This window comes from Ictidomys tridecemlineatus, chromosome 2, assembly GCF_052094955.1.
Source record: "Ictidomys tridecemlineatus isolate mIctTri1 chromosome 2, mIctTri1.hap1, whole genome shotgun sequence".
NCBI lineage: Eukaryota > Metazoa > Chordata > Mammalia > Rodentia > Sciuridae > Ictidomys > Ictidomys tridecemlineatus.
The window spans coordinates 178,101,181-178,117,062 of NC_135478.1; the positions used below are offsets into that span (position 1 = coordinate 178,101,181).

At 40.3% G+C, this 15,882-nt stretch overlaps 1 protein-coding gene across 1 annotated transcript in view; it reads right to left on the reverse strand.

The window, feature by feature from the left end:
• Lamb1 (laminin subunit beta 1) overlaps positions 1-15,882 on the reverse strand; it is a 68,047-nt gene that overhangs the window by 35,919 nt on the left and 16,246 nt on the right. Inside the window, exons 8-14 of the mRNA XM_005319439.5 lie at positions 14,836-15,038; positions 12,481-12,601; positions 10,758-10,946; positions 10,303-10,482; positions 10,056-10,168; positions 8,235-8,314; positions 282-417 (exon numbers count right to left, since the gene is read on the reverse strand). Of these exons, the coding sequence (XP_005319496.2) occupies positions 282-417; positions 8,235-8,314; positions 10,056-10,168; positions 10,303-10,482; positions 10,758-10,946; positions 12,481-12,601; positions 14,836-15,038 (1,022 nt within the window). The remainder of the gene's footprint in view (positions 1-281; positions 418-8,234; positions 8,315-10,055; positions 10,169-10,302; positions 10,483-10,757; positions 10,947-12,480; positions 12,602-14,835; positions 15,039-15,882) is intronic.

The following is a 15,882-nucleotide window of genomic DNA, read 5'->3' on the forward strand; positions in this document are numbered from 1 at the left end:
AAGAGAGAAGAATGGAGGCAGACTTTTTCTTACAAAGACAAATTTCTTAAACACACCAGCCAAAAGCCTTATTAGTGAATGCTCCAAAGTCTTATTTGTGAATGACAGACTGACTCAGCTTTAAATTTAGACTGTTTTCAATAAGGCATGTCCACACCCATATTTTGTGCTGACAAAAGCTACAAAAATGCTTCTTCAATGGCCTCTATGCAGAGCACGTTTACACCATAACCCCCCTTATCATGCTCCTTTGCCAACCTGCCATGCACCCCTCTACTTACAGGCCCCAAACTGGCTTCCTCTGCTTCATAGAGGTAGTGATCCAAGGTGGTAAAGTAGTACCCAGATTCCACCCCGTCACACTGCCTTCCGATCATGTGAGGTCGACAGGAGCACTGGCCCGACTCCGCAGAGCAACTGCAGGGAGGAAGAGCAGGTCAGCTGTGTTGGCCATACACATGAATTGGTTCACTGGAAGCTATTCTGTCTTTGCCATTAAACATTACAGGGGGTAAGAGGTTTATGTAGAATTTTATTTCCTTCACAAAACAAAAATATGTGAGGGAAAAAATAATGCCTGTGAATGAGTCCCAAACTCTAAAGCATGACAATGAAACCTCTTTTCAGTTTTACCTCTCTTTCTTTCTTCACTTATGCTCCACCCATGTAGAGATTTTCTATAGACATTACACACTTTCTTGCTTTGGTATCTTTTCTGTTTTGCTTATATCCAACTGTGAGCTCTTTCCTGAGCCTCAGACCCAAATATCCAACTCCCTGAAGGACACCTCCAACTTGATTATTCCAGAGGCACCCCACATGAAAGGGTCCAAAATGGCAACACTCAATCCCTCCCATGTTTTCTACTGGGGTGAAGGCACTCTTGCTCCCCGCTATCCCCACTGAGTCAACTAAGTTGGAAATTTAGAAGGTATTCTACAGATTACTTCTTCATATACAAATAAGAATCAAATTCTGCGACCTTACCTCTTTGCATCTTATGTCTGTCTTCTTCTTTTCTACTGATCATGCTATATTTTGCTTCTCTTTCCCAAACAGCAAAGGCAATAAGTCTAACTGGAATCCTCATTGCCAGGTTTGGAACTTATCAACTGAGTCACATCACAGTGGCCTTGGGAAGGTGCACTCTGCACCTTCCATAATCTGCTGTTCTGCACCTCTCCAGCCTCATCTCTCCCACCATACTCAACTACTTGCAGTTTCTCGAATGCACTACTTGATTCAAGTCTCCTTCCCTTTGCTTATGCTGTTCCTCCAGCCTGAAGGTCCTTTCCCCTTAATCCCTAGCAAAGATCCACGTGTTCTTTAAAAATTCAACTCACAACCACCTTTGCAATGGCATTTCCTGACCACCAGCCCCCATTCCATAAAATGAATTTCCTCCATAAAACGAACTTCCTCTCAAGTCATCACCTCCTTAAGGGAGAAACAATGTCTCTTTTACTCCTGTATCTTCAACATCTAAAACAAAGCTCATTAGAGTAGGAATTCACTAAATTGAAGCACTGGGTCTTCAACTCTCCAGTTTCCAGAGCCTCACTCAACTCCTATCCCTTTATCCACGTTCTATTTCATTCCCTCCACCATTCTCAAGTGGTGATTTCTGAGGTTTTAATTGTTCCTTAACTATATTCTTCTTAAGACATGTTGCTTTCTTCCTTATGGCATATTACTGACAGATTTCTCTAACCCCTTATTTCTCTAACTCCTTGAGGGTCTGAACAGGGCCTTACCTTAGTTTCCCCATCACAACTGGAGCCTAAAACCCAAATTACATGCATCCATATTTACTCCATTAAAATTTAATCTGTGCTAGGTGCGATATTGCACGCCTGTAATCCCAGCTACTTGGGAGGCAGAGTTAGGAGGATCACAAGTTCAAAGCCAGGCTCAGCAATTTAGGGAGGCTCTAGGTAACTTAGTGAGACCTCGTCTCAAAATAAAATATAAAAAGTGCTGGGGATGTGGCTCAGTGGTTAAGTTCCCCTCGGTTCAATCTCCAGGACAAAAAAAAAAAAAAAAGTTAAGCTGTGGTTTGAAATTGTTACTAAAGTAACTCATTCTTAGAGATCCTTTTTTTCTTTGTCATCCCAAAGTTCACCTGAAATCAATTATCACAGTAATCTGTAACATTCAGAGGCTTGTTTAAAATGTCCCAAATGGCTGTCACAGTTCAGAAGAAGACCTCTTCCTGCATGCCATGTCACTATCCCACAGAAACAGGAATCCTTAACACCCTATGGCCAGTTCCCAGGAGAGGAAAGCCTGTTCCCGTTAGGAACCAGCGCTCTTGGCACAGGCTGCCACCAACAGCCATTTTTCAGAAATTCAGCCATCAGACATTACATCATATGGACAAAAGAAATCCTCTTTTCCTCCCCTGCAGATGTTTACCAAGGAAACAAATGACCAAAACATGAACCACTAAAGAAGAAAACAACTAGATCCTTCAGGAGCAATCACGTGAGACAGGAAATGGAGGCAAGGATGAAGAGGCCCGGCAGACTCCCAGGCTGCCTTCCCTGAGGCACAGCTCCCAGTGAGGCAATTCCAGGAGAGTCAAATTTGCCTCAAACTGCCCTGCCATTGCACATCTTGGTGACTTTGTGACAGATGTGAATCACCATCTCTGATGAGCAGGGCTCTAGGTCCCAATGATTGCTTCATTTAGCTCCTTCTTGTGGCTCTACCTGCCCCTACAGCTCCTGGCACCCCGACTCTGCTGTGCTTGTTTCTGTATTTCCAGCCATGGGTGAGACATTGCCATGGTTTGCCCAATTGCCCTCTGCACTAATTCATCTTGTCCCAAACTGTCCTTCGCTTTTCACACCAACTTCTTAATCTCACCTCTACTACTTCTGTCAGCAGAGTTCAAATTTTTCTGCTGGTGCAGGTCAGATATAACCTTTTCTTTTCTTTATCCCAATATTCAAACCTTATTTCAAATCATCTCTCAACCTAGCAGCCTCTTCCTGTGGTCACTGTGACTGTCTTAGCCTGTTTACTGTAGCAGCTTCTTAAACTGACTTCTCATCTCTTCTCCATCTTCTGCTCGGTTTGTCTGGTCAACCACCACCCAACCTGCCTTCTGGTGGCACTGTTTTCATCCTTTCACAAAACCCACAGTTGTTTCCCTGGATCTTATTATATATCAAGCTGTGAAGCCTCTGCCTGCCTTTCTGCAGCTTCCACAACCCAGTCACTGAAAACAACTGCTTCTCTTTCCAGGACCCGTGCTTAGCTTTCAGAGGAGCCACGCTCCTCATACTCTTCAACAAATATTTACTGAGCAAATATTGGCCTTGGAAGCTGTGCTTCCTGGCACCAATACCCTCACACTGTCAACTTTCTGAACCAATCCTTAAACTTCTTTGGTAAGTCCATTCTCCCTCACTCAATGATATGCAGAAAGAGAAATGGGGCAGATAGGGATGCATGTCCTAAGGAATTTATAGTCTAACTGGAGAGATAAACAATAAAGTAATTATCCAATGCAGTAAGAACTCTGCAGAACCACCAGCAAAGCACTCTGGGTATGGAGGAAGATACAGTTCATCCAACTGAGGAGACTGAGAGGCTTCAGGAAAGCTGTGGCACTGAAATTTGAAAAGGATTTTTGATAATAGTGGGGTGTGGGCGCAGACTATAATCCCAGTGAGTCCCGAGGCTGAGGCAAAAGGAACGCAAGTTCAAAGCCAGCCTCAGGAACTTACAGGCCCTGTCTCAAAATAAATACTCAAAAAATGGGCTAGGGATGTGGCTTAGTGGTAAAGCCCCACTGGGTTCAATCCCTGGTACCAAAAAAAAAAAAAAAGGATTTTTGACAGGTTGACATGGGGGGAGGTGGGCAGAGGCAGGAATGACAAGAACAAAGAGCATGATGGAGGAAAGTGAGTGGAGATGGCCTAGATCAGACCAGATCGTCACCGTGCCACCCCCATTCCTGTCTGTGTCTTTACCTCCTTTTCCTCTCAGCTAAAAGGCCCTCCCTACCCACCTAATCTTCATCAGTTTTCATGACTGGTGCTCAAATCTGATCTTATCCAGAGTGAGACACTTTCTGGTGTTCAAGTAATAACAAAAATCACATGTGATAGAAATGGTATACTTTTTAAAATTACATGTTCCACCAGTCTCCCTATAAAATAAAAACAGGTTCAAGTCATTGAATCAGTAAGACAGAATAATGACAAAATAAATAATACTCTGGGGTAGGCACTGTCAGCCTCCAAAGATGTCTATATCCTCTTCTCTGGAATCTATGGATATGGCAAGAGGGACTTTACAGATGTCTTTAAGGTTAAGAACTTTGAAATGAGGAGATTATCATGGATTATCTGTGTGGGCTCCATCTCAGCACATGAGTTCTGAAAGGTGGGAGAGGCAGGCAGAGAAGTAAGCCAGGATCTGACCCACCACGGCTGGCTTTAAGATAGAGGCAAGGGCCCTGAGCAGCTTCTAGAGGCTGGGAATGCCCTTAGATGACAGCCAGCAAGAAAATGGAAACCTCATTCTATGACTGCAAGAAACTGGACTCTGCCAACCATCACCGTAAGCAAGAAACAAATTCTCCCTTACTACAGCCCTTAGAATGCCATATGGCCCCATGGACATCTTGCTTTTAGTTTGCTGAGACTGACCTGAAGTGTAAAATAGCAAATTTATATGTTTTTAGCCACTAAAGTGTGGCAATTTATTATAGAAGCAATAGTAAAACTAATATAGGCCCTATGTTTTCCCAATAGGTGAAGAACAGATTTTTTTTTAAAACAACAGAGACTTCTCATAAATATAAAAATTAGCAGCATTTAAAAATTTTTTAGAAGAGTTTTTTAATTTTAATTTAAACAGTCATGTGCAAGGAAAATACAATTTCAACTTTTCCCTATTACTAAGGAATTAGGTGGAAAAAATTAAAGTACAGAAAGCATCATTCATAATGATAGCCACCTAATAGCTCAATACTGTCATCTCCTCCATACGTCTGATTTCAATTAAGAGTTGGTTCCACCCTGATTATCAACAAAACCACCCATTCTTTCCGGGGCAGCATCACCCTATCATCCCAACTATACTTTCTAATTGGTAGGAGCTGTTTCTAGTATCCCTTTATGTCCACATCAGGGCAATTGGTAAAGGATTAGATGAACCATAATCATTTAATACACTGATGAAAATGTCTATTTTATTCTATTTATTCTGCTCTGGTTTCAAAGTCGATAACTCTGAGTCACTCATTTATTGAGCACTGTGCTGAGTGCCACGGGAGATGTAAAAACTACACTGTCTGTCTAGAGACCTTTTAAACAAAGTGGTAACACAAAACAGAATAAAAGGTGGTAAAGAGATGCAAAAATAAGGTGCTGCTGAAACACTGAGAGAGGGCTAGAGCATCAGTATAAGAAGCAGAAATCTCCCCCAAAGTGGTGGGGGCTCAAGCCAGATATGGAGGGCCTAAGTTTAATTAAGGAAACAATTTTGAAGAATGCTGTAAAGATGTTTATCTTTTTCAATGTTTCTGAACATACTGTTTACCTAGCAACCACTGCCACTAATTCTTATTTAGCAAAGCAGGCAATCTGCCAGGCAAAATTTCTTTAACCTGGCTTGAATTATTTTACTTAAATTAGATCTTCTTTAAATATTAAAAATTTCAGATTAACAGTGGACTGAATAGACACGATCACTAAGCTTTTACTGTACCATCAAAAATCCATTTGGCTCGCGATACATTTTTAAATGTGGAAAACTTCAAATGACTTCATTCTGTCCCTGGCTTAAGTAACTAAGGATTGTTGAGGATCACATTTAGAGATTGCCTAAGGAGTGCGTGATTACTCACTCCATCTTAAAAACTGTTTTGTTTCTCAGATTCCTTTACTCAATTGGCATTTAGTTAATACCTACTATGTGTCTGAGGCAAGTGAAGGAATTCTGTCAGGTAAAAGGTATTTAGAGTGCTTACTCCAAATCAAACACCCAGCAGATGTTTTCTGAGTGCACTGACACACCACAGTCTCCTAGTAGGAGCAGTGCTTTAGGAGAGGGGACCTCGGGGACACGTAGAGAAATTCCTCTTAGGGGAAAACACTGGGGAAGACAAACACCTCTAGAGACCAATAGAGTAGCAGGACTAGAAGACATCTTTAAAGGGTGGGTCTTTAAAGGCTGGCAAGTCTTGTCAATCAGATGACTACCTGCTTTAAAATTTTTGACTAAAATTTTTTTCTTTCACAAACTTTCGATGAACACCTTCTGGATTTTATTAAGTTTTGCAGGAGACATTGAAGGGCAGCCGGGGACATTGTGTGGGTGGAGATATGCAGGAAATGTGTGTGGAACAGAGAAAAAGAGGAAGGGAGTGTAAAAAACAAAGCACTTAGGGTAAAGGAACATAGGACATTCCTGAGTTTAGGCCATAATTTGGAGAAATACGTAGGCTACTTCCATTGGCTCAAGGAGGGCTGTGGGAGTGAGGACAGCTCTCTATGGAGGAATCAGTTGCTAAAGGAATCAATAAGCCTTCAGGAGCCGCAAAGGAGTAAGAGAAGGGATTCCACAAGCAGACAGCAGTTAATCTTTTTTCCTGCTTTTGACTTATTCCCTGGATGTTTTCTAAGAACAGAAACTCTCGCTGGAGTTGCAGAGACTACAGGCCATACTGAGTCTGCAGCACAATGTGCAATGGAACAAACCCAAATAAAGAGACCAAACAGAACATGTTCTTGCGACCCCAAACATCTCATTCCTTCCCAGTGGACTACCATGGTGTTGGGAAATGACCTTGTAAGAGAACTGAGTTTTGAGTCCAAGAAGCTTGCTCAATGAATTCAGCATGTTCTCCAAGGGGAGATTCAGGATGACAAGGGAACATCTGTTGAGTCTCTCAGCCATCACTTACACTGACTTTACCAGATGTTCTGACTCTGATCCAGTGAGAGACCAAAATTCTCTAGGGCTCAAAGGCGGTTTATTAAACTCCCACAAATTGTGCACTTTGCCAAATGTGTATTATAATTTTTGGTAGAGCTTCATGTTCCTTCTATTCAAGAAATACTGGCATATTTTTGTAACTAAAGAATTACTATACATAGTTTTTATTTTTGGATTTGGAAGTTACCAAAAAAAAAAAAAAGAAAGAAAGAAAGAAAGAAAGAAAATAAAAAGATTCTCCATGTAAAAGAATCTGTTTTCCATCTGTTAGATTGGCAAAAAAATAAAATGTTTAATGATATCAGCTGTTTCTGGGGATGGGGAAAAGGTACTTTTATAATCCTCTGGCTGGAAAGTCAACTGGTATAATCTGCCTGGAACAACTTGACATTCTCTATTAAAATAAAAAAAATGTGCATGTACTTTGACTTGGCACCTCCATCGCTGGTAACCTGGTCTACAGAAATGTCTCCAAACGTTCGTCAAGATAGCAAGTATATTCACTGTAACATTTTTAAAAGGGAAAAATATGAAAATAAAATAAGCCATGGCATTTTCACATGTTAAAGTGCCAAAGAGCTATTGAAAAGAAAGAGGTAGATGAATATAGGCTGATGTGGAAAAGGTTCTACAGATGAAAAAGATCAAGTTTCAGAATATAATACACACGTTTCTCTTTTAAAACCCTGAATGAAAGTAGAAAACAAGGAGTACATGATTTTCTTTGAATTCATCTGTCCAAAAAAAAAAAAATTACTAAAACTTAACATGTCATTTTAAAAGAAATGAGAAGGAATATCAATTTTTTCCATGTTTTATTGGTGCATTATAGAATGTCAATTTTAACAAGCATATTAAACTATTAATTTCTAGGGAGATATAAGAAGCTGCTCATAGTGACACTTCTAGGCAGTGCTTAGAAGAAAATTGAAAGTGAGAACAAGAAAAGAAACACTTTTCACTCTATACCCTTCTGAACTTAATTTTTTTTTTTTTTTAACCATGGGCATACATGGCTTCCATTGATGAAAAATACTGAAAAGGAAAACACCACCATAAAAACTCAAGTAATGCAAGTATACTAGAAGGTTTCAAAGCTAGATCCTGGAATAAAATATTGAAAATACTGAGACTGCGGGTACCAATAATTACCAGGTATTAAAACCAAAGATGGACATACTCTGTATAGCTTAAGAGTCAATAGACACTCAGGCTGCTCCTAGATGTGCTGACCTGCCTCAGTGACTGTAGTAAAGAGCACAAAGTGGAGCTCCACTCACCTGTTGTTGAATGCTCCCCCGAAGTCACAGTCACAAGGTCGACAGCCGTCCAGATCGTTGCTCAAGCCCCAATGCTGTGGCTGCAGAACAGAAAAGGTGAAAAGAGTAAAGGTGGGTTCCTGGCGCTGCACAACACACCACAAGGAACAAGTCACAGCGTGGTTTTGGTTTTTCCACCAAAGAAAGCTGAAAGAAGAGACATTCTGAAATAATGAACCCAAGTTTGCAGGTCACAGGAGGCAGAGGATTATAGGTAATCACATGACAGGGTCACATCAGACTCCTTTTCTTTGTGCAATTAATGAGTAAGCAGTACAGATACCAATTTTCTTCATTTTGAATTATGCTGGCAGTAAGTCACAGCAAATATTTGGCAGGACTTTAATTTTCCCTCAGTTCAGTTTGTCATAAATCCCACCAGGAAAGCCCTTCAAGGATTCACCTGTGTGGAAAGACCACATAGATTCTTCTCACAACTGGAGGGTGAGGAGACCACAAAGTCTTTGGGGCATTTGAAATGGGGGGGGGGAAGAAAGAAAGAAATGGGACAATATCTATCAGGGAAGATGATTTCTAAACCTCAAAAATGTGCAGATTAAAAAGAGGCTACCCAAGCTGGGCATGGTGACATATAATTGTAATCCTAGTGGCTTAGGAGGCTGAAGCAGGAGGATTGAAGCCAGCCTCAGCAACTTAGCAAGGATGTAAGCAATCAATGAGACCCTGTCTCAATAAAAAAATAAAAAGGGTTGGGGATATGGCTCAGTGGTTAAGCACCCCTGAGTTCAGTCCCAGGTACCCAAAACAAACAAAAACTTACCAATTTAAATCAGACTTCTAGAAATTTATAATCTATCAGGATTATATACAAATACTTTTTTTTAATGGTGATAAATGTAAGAATACCATAGAAAATGCAGAATAATGTTTTTAAACTGTCCTCAGGATTACTCCACCCAAGGCTAGGGATGTAGCTCCATGGTAGAGGGCTTCTGTCTGGCACATGCAAAGCCCCGGGTTTGCATGTGCTAGAAAAAAAGCCCTCTACCATTGAGACTTACATTTATAACCAAATGGATCTCAAGCATCAAGCAAAAACAACAAAAACCCATTCAATCGTTTTGGTGAACTTTTTTGTGTATTTCCTTCCATATTTTGTTTTTCTTGTTGGATATTTTTTCCTACATAATCAAGACATTATTCATGCCCTGTGTTTTTCTGTTAAACAGCAGAAGCATTTCCTCATGATATTGTCATTTTCAACAGCAATCAATTTAGCACTGTATGGAAATCTCCAAATTTACTTAACTATTTTCCCACTCTTGTTCCCAAGTCTTCTGCCATGATTAATAAAGAGGCAGTGAGTCCTGTGAATAATCTTTGTCCAATTTGGTGATTATTTCATTAGGACAGATTCCCAGAAGTGGGATTAGTGGGTCAAGGGGTATGCACATTTCCACAGGCTACTGAGATGTAGCTCCAAAATGCTTTCCAGAGTATGAACCAGTCTGCATTTCTATCAGCAACAAACAAGTGTGAGCCCTCATTATGTCCTCACTAATAGCAAGTATTCTCATTTTTAAAAACTTACTAGTTTGCCTGTAAAAGTGGTATTTCACTGTAGCTTTATTTTATAATTTTAACTGTGAATATCTTGTCAAATTATTCACTAGTAATTCCTATATTGTGAACCTTCTACTTGTGTCTGTTAACATTAACACATAAGGGGTGCTGGTAGACTCCATGATGGTAAAAAGCGTTCTCTATTAAAACATGTCATGTTCACTAACTGTTCATCCCATGTGATTAGGATTTACCTACCAGACACTGGTCACAATGCTGTCCTGTCACCAGACGCTTACAGTAGCAGTAACCAGTCTCAGAATCACAAGGATTTCCGCCAGGAATCGTTCCCAGAGGGTTGCAAGCACAAGCTTTATTAAAGACAAAGTGAGGCAAAAAAACACACAAAGTGAGTCCAAAGTCACTGTTTGGTTTTAGAATTACAAAGTAAAATGGGAATTGGGTACATGGGAGAACTCCCAAACTTCTTACTAAACAGACTTACATTTACAACCAAATGGATCTTCAGCACTTAAGTCATAGAAGCCTTCTTTGCAAATATCACAATGTTCTCCTTCCACGTGCAATTTACACCGACACTGACCAGCAATGAGACCAGCAGAAAAATCAGTGTAACCGTCACAGATTCCCCCATTCTGAGAACCTGCTGGGTCACATGTACATTCTAAGAAGAAGAAAAAGGAGCAGGTTAAATGGACCAGAAAACACAATGTATTGTTATATAAATACACTGTTCCCTTCTACCCTCAAAATCTCACAAAAATAAACCAAAGAAGGTTCAACTATCAAGTAAATTCCACTCCCAACAGCCCAGGAAGCAACTAAACTAAACACGCTTGACCTGCTGCTCATACTGGGCTCAGAGAGGGATGTTACTACAGACAATTCCATGTGAAAGGTAACCTAAAGTAGGTCCCAATGTGACATATCCCCACATACTTTCGCAGAGATTAGGATCTCGGATATCCCTCTCCGGGTGCTGGTAGTAAAACGGTTTGCACTGCTCACAGTTCCGTCCCATGGTGTTGTGCTGACAATCATCACACACTCCTCCGCTGACATTCCCAGTGGCCAGGAACACGGCCATGTCAAAGTGGCATGAGCTGGAATGTTCGTTGCAGTTACACTCTGTATAACAAGACCAATGTAAAGAAAAGACATTTAAGCCACTTATCAACAGAGTCTGCAGGAATAAGGCTCATGTAGGAAACCTGGAACTGAGTTCAGACAGAAGAGCAATCAACAAGAAGGCATAGCCCCACTAATGATACTGGTTCAAACCCTAAATCAGGTTGGAAACTAAAAATGTGAACTCTCTGAAGCAAACATATTTATCTGTGCAAGAAAATGGACTATTAAAAAGGAAAAACCCTCGAGGGAAATTCTCTTGGAAACATATGATCAGAAGGACAGCTGCCAGTCCACTGAGGATATCCACAGGTCCCATTCAGTGGGACTGGGTGAAAGTACTCCAAAGGTGGTACATTCCTAGGAAAGCCTGTTTGGACTCCCTGTTTGGAACAACATGGTATGAAGTATCATTTTCCCTTTTCCCTATTCCTACCAGCATATCAGGCCTCTTTGGTAAAAGAGATAAAGCTCTTTGGTAAAAATTGAGATTTTGTTGTGTTGTATTTTGTTTTGCTTTTGGTACTGGGGGATAGAACTCAGAGGTACTTTACTACTGAATTACATCCCCAGCCCTTTTTTGTTTTGGGACAGGATCTAAACTATTGAGGGCCTCATTAAGTTGCTGAGGCTGGCCTCAAAGTTGCAATCCCCTGCCTCTGCCTCCTGAGTCACTGGGATTAAGGCGTATACCACCGCACCCCACAAAATTGAGATATGTTTAACAGCCATCTAGCCAACCTTCTCAGATGTATTTCCTTCCTCTAGCCTCTTTGGCAGTCATCCAACCTGGCTCCAATCATCTCACTCATGCTCAACACAAGGGCATACCAACTGCTCTTGTCTGGCTCTCCTGGGGCTCTACACTCTTAGCTTCCCCACTTGCCTCTGCCATAGGACGTTCTACAGAGGGACGTCCCTGTCCCTCTCATCCAGCAACCTCAAGTACCACTCATCAAGGGCCAGCTGGGTGCTAACTGCTAACAAAGCAGTGACCACTCCAGCTTTCACTGGTTTTTGAACTTTTAGAACATTCCTCCTAGTGAGGGCAGAGGAACTCTCTTAAAGGGGAGGAAAAGTGTATGAAATCAGAGCAGGTGGGAAGGGTGTTGCTTCACACTTCTGTACCCCTCTGCACAGAGAATAACATTGGGAATTATCCAGAGGGCACAGCTGGCTGGCACGGAATTGAGGCTGAAAACCCTACTCCATCTCTCTCTGGCCTTAATGATCCACCATGCCATATTTTTCTTTCATTTTCCCTCATATCATCTTGTCTTAAAAACAGGTATGAGATCAAGGACAACAACTCAGTCTTCCTGGGTCAGTGCCAAACACAGAGGGGCTGCTCAGTAAATAGTAATTTTTGTTAAATTAACTGAATGCATACTATTGGTCTCCTGGAAATATCACGGTGAGCCTGGGAGAAGTGTGTAACTTTTCTTCCTCTTCAAAACAGCTCACTGTTTAGGCACTGTGAACCAGAGAACTGGAATCCCAATTGATTCAAAACCTCCCCAGGGCTGAGACTTACTTTTACAGGCATTGCTGTTCCGACCTTCGGCAGGTCTCCAGGGCAAATCATGGTAGAAATCCATGCACAGTTCACAGTTTAAGCCCTTTGTATTATGCCTGCACATGCAGTGTCCATGGACCTTGAAAGTTGAAAAACAGGGGCCAGCAAGGTCAGGTCAGAGAAACTAATGGCCAAACTGTCTCTACAATCCATAGAAAATATAAACCCCTTTCCACATGAATTGCTAGCTTGCCACAGTGAGGGTTTCCTCGTTTTATCTTCTTCCTCTCCCAGCAAGTTCTATCCATTTTGTAGATGGCTATAATTCCCACTCTAGAATAGTTCCCATGACATAATGGATGCCCAGTATTTTATCATCCATAAAAATAACTCAGATAAACAAAATTTGCTAATTTAAAAAAGCAAACTAATTACTTAAAAATTTTTTTAAAAAAACTACTGTAATAGAAACCTCAAAAGTCACAATGCAGAACTATATCTGGAGACCAATTCATATTACTGCAAGTTTTGCCACAAGGCCAAATAAATTGAGGGGAGAGATGCTAGAAATTAGAACCAGGGGTGCTTTACCACTGAGCTAAATCCCAGTCCTTTTTATTTTTTATTTTCAGATAGGATCTAAGTTGCTGAACTTGTGATCCTTCTGCCTGAGCCTCCAGAGAAGCCGGGATTAAGGGTGCATTACCATGCTCAACCCAGATAACCATTTTTTAAAAAGTTATTTGCTTTTTTTAAAAAAAAAACAAAACCAAAAAACTTTAGACATAGCACTTTTTTCAACCAAAATAAAAATTTAAAAATCAAATATTTTTTTTCCCTTTAAGTCAGAAAACAAAATCCCAGAAAGACAATCTAATTTGCTGCACTATTCATGTTATTTGGCTATAAAACATGTATGCTTGGGACTCCTGAGACATGCAAATGATAAACTATTTCTGCTCATCATATATGTATGTAATGGGTATTTCACCTTAACACTAGTTTCTATAAAACTGAATTCAGAAACAGAACTAACAGGCCCCTTTTGGACTTGCTCTGACAAGACTGAAGGTAGCTGAAAGTAAAAAGTCCTCCCACTACAAAGTGGTTTTATATAAACTGAAAAATGGTCCAAAGTTCATACCATGAGACTCTACAGTATCTGAGCAAACAGGACAACATACTCTGACACCATGAGAGTAACATGACATTTACTATGCAGCAGATTTGTTACATTGGAAAGTAACTGCATAATCTACCTGGCATTTTCTCAAAGACATACTATAAGATCAGTAACATATTTATCCCATCTATCCCTGCCTTCAGGCTCTGTTAAAAATCTAAGTAAGTTGTGGCTCAGTGGTAGAGGGCATGCCTGGCATGCATGAGGCCCTGGGTTTGATCCCCAGCACCTCAATAAGAACAAAATTATCCAAGTTGTTTATGCACTGAAACATCTAACTGGAGTAAAAGGAAGACAGAATTTTTATAAGGTTGAATACATCCAATCCTGAACCTTTTTTAAAAATAAGGATTAACAAATTTCAAAAAGACATTAAGTAAGCAAGGCACACCCTTCAACAAGGGAGGCCTGGAGTTTGGTGGCAGGAACCCTAAGGGAAGGGCAGGAGCACTAATCCGAATACCCATCTGTTATTCACTTATCTAGGACTCCTGCGCCAAGTTCTCAATCTCTGGTCTCTTCTACCAAGAACAGTTGGTTTAGGTGATCTTCTGAATCCTGACACTAAAATCCCCTGGGTCTATAAGAATTCTCCCAGAAGTTACTTAACTAGGTTAGAGTACCCTAACCCTTTCTACATATTTGGCAAATCACCCAAATTCCAAATTTTAAAACACTCATAACAGTACAAACACAACATGGAAGTATACAAGGAATGAAATTAGAAGAAAAATACAAAGAAAACTTTTCTTGAACTTTAAATTTCTAAAGATATCCCATGGGTCTGAGTTAAAATTTCTAGTTGCTTTGGACTGGGATCAATTTCTGCTTTCTAGCATAAAGACTGAATACCTGTGGTTTTTAATCTTCCCTACTGTAAAGGCAAACTAAATTGTTATTTAGACAATTTTTTAATCCTTGATGACTAGAATATCTTCTTTAGCAAGAACCTATAGCAAAAAAATTACAAAGTTTCATTCAGGGTTTGTGAAATGAGCAGTCCATACATTCTCACAGTCCAAGAAACTGAAGAGAAAATCAGCAATCAACCACCAACCTGGTAAAGTGGTGAAACCTAAGCCTGGAAAACGAAACCCCCTAAAAAAATGTGAAAGGTTTAAGGCAAGACTGAATCCTGCCTTTTAAAATCACCAGTATAAAAGAGCAAGCCGCAAGGAACACTGACTTACCATTCCTTCCACGTCCTCACTGAATCCATCCACAGGGGCACATTCACTGGCGTGGCCGTAGCAGAAGCAATTTCCTCGGACCACCATATCATAAACTGCATAGTAGTACTTTTCCCTAATTTCCATTCTGGAATCCAAAAGGTTATCTCCCAAAGTATGCAGTTTCACAAACTTGATTCTCAAGTTGGTGATTTTTAATAGATCTGTGAAGGTCAACCAAGAAGATGAAAAGTCTGGTCAAACAACCAAGAATTCTTTTGCAATTATACTTTCTTTCTCTTTAGAGCAAGGCTTGACAAATGAAAATGGCTTAAGAAAAGTTTACTCCCCTGAGATGGTCTAGATGACAGCTGTAAAGCTTAACATAACGTGACGGTCCCTGGAAGCAGGAAAGCTTACTGCCTTCTCAGTTTTCCAAGAATGTCTAACCTGTGTTGAATCTGTCTGAAGACCATGATTCACCAAGAAGTGTGAAAGTGGAGAAATGATAAGAATGCAGGTGTGTGATTACCAGAAGCCACTCGCTTCCCGAATACCATCTGGCACCCTCAGAAATTAGTGTCAGTCTCACAGAAAAATTCCATTCAGGTGGGAAAAGATTTACCTTCACTTCAATTCTTGTTATTATTTCAACAGTTAGGAGCATATTTTTCTTTATCTACTTTTGGAGGAGAAAATACCATCTGAAATTTCCTGCCACTTCAATGAAATTCAAGTTACCAAAATAGATTTAACACTCCAGAATAACTATAATTTAGGGAAAGAATAAGTCAACCAAGTTTTTAAGCAACATTTTGTAATCTACAACTTTTCTTGTCCTAGTTTTACAAAACATTTCCATACTTATCAATATAATAAAGAGACATAAGGATAAAGGGCTTTAGTATGAGGATGTCAGGGCAAATTAATTTTTCTTAAATAAAGGATCCTTGTAAATCAATTTCTTACATCTTTTTTTTTTTTTCATCCTAGATCTGAAGGCCTATGCATACTACAGAAGCTGGGCTTCAATTACATCCTCCCACAATTGGCTAAACCAACAGCTAG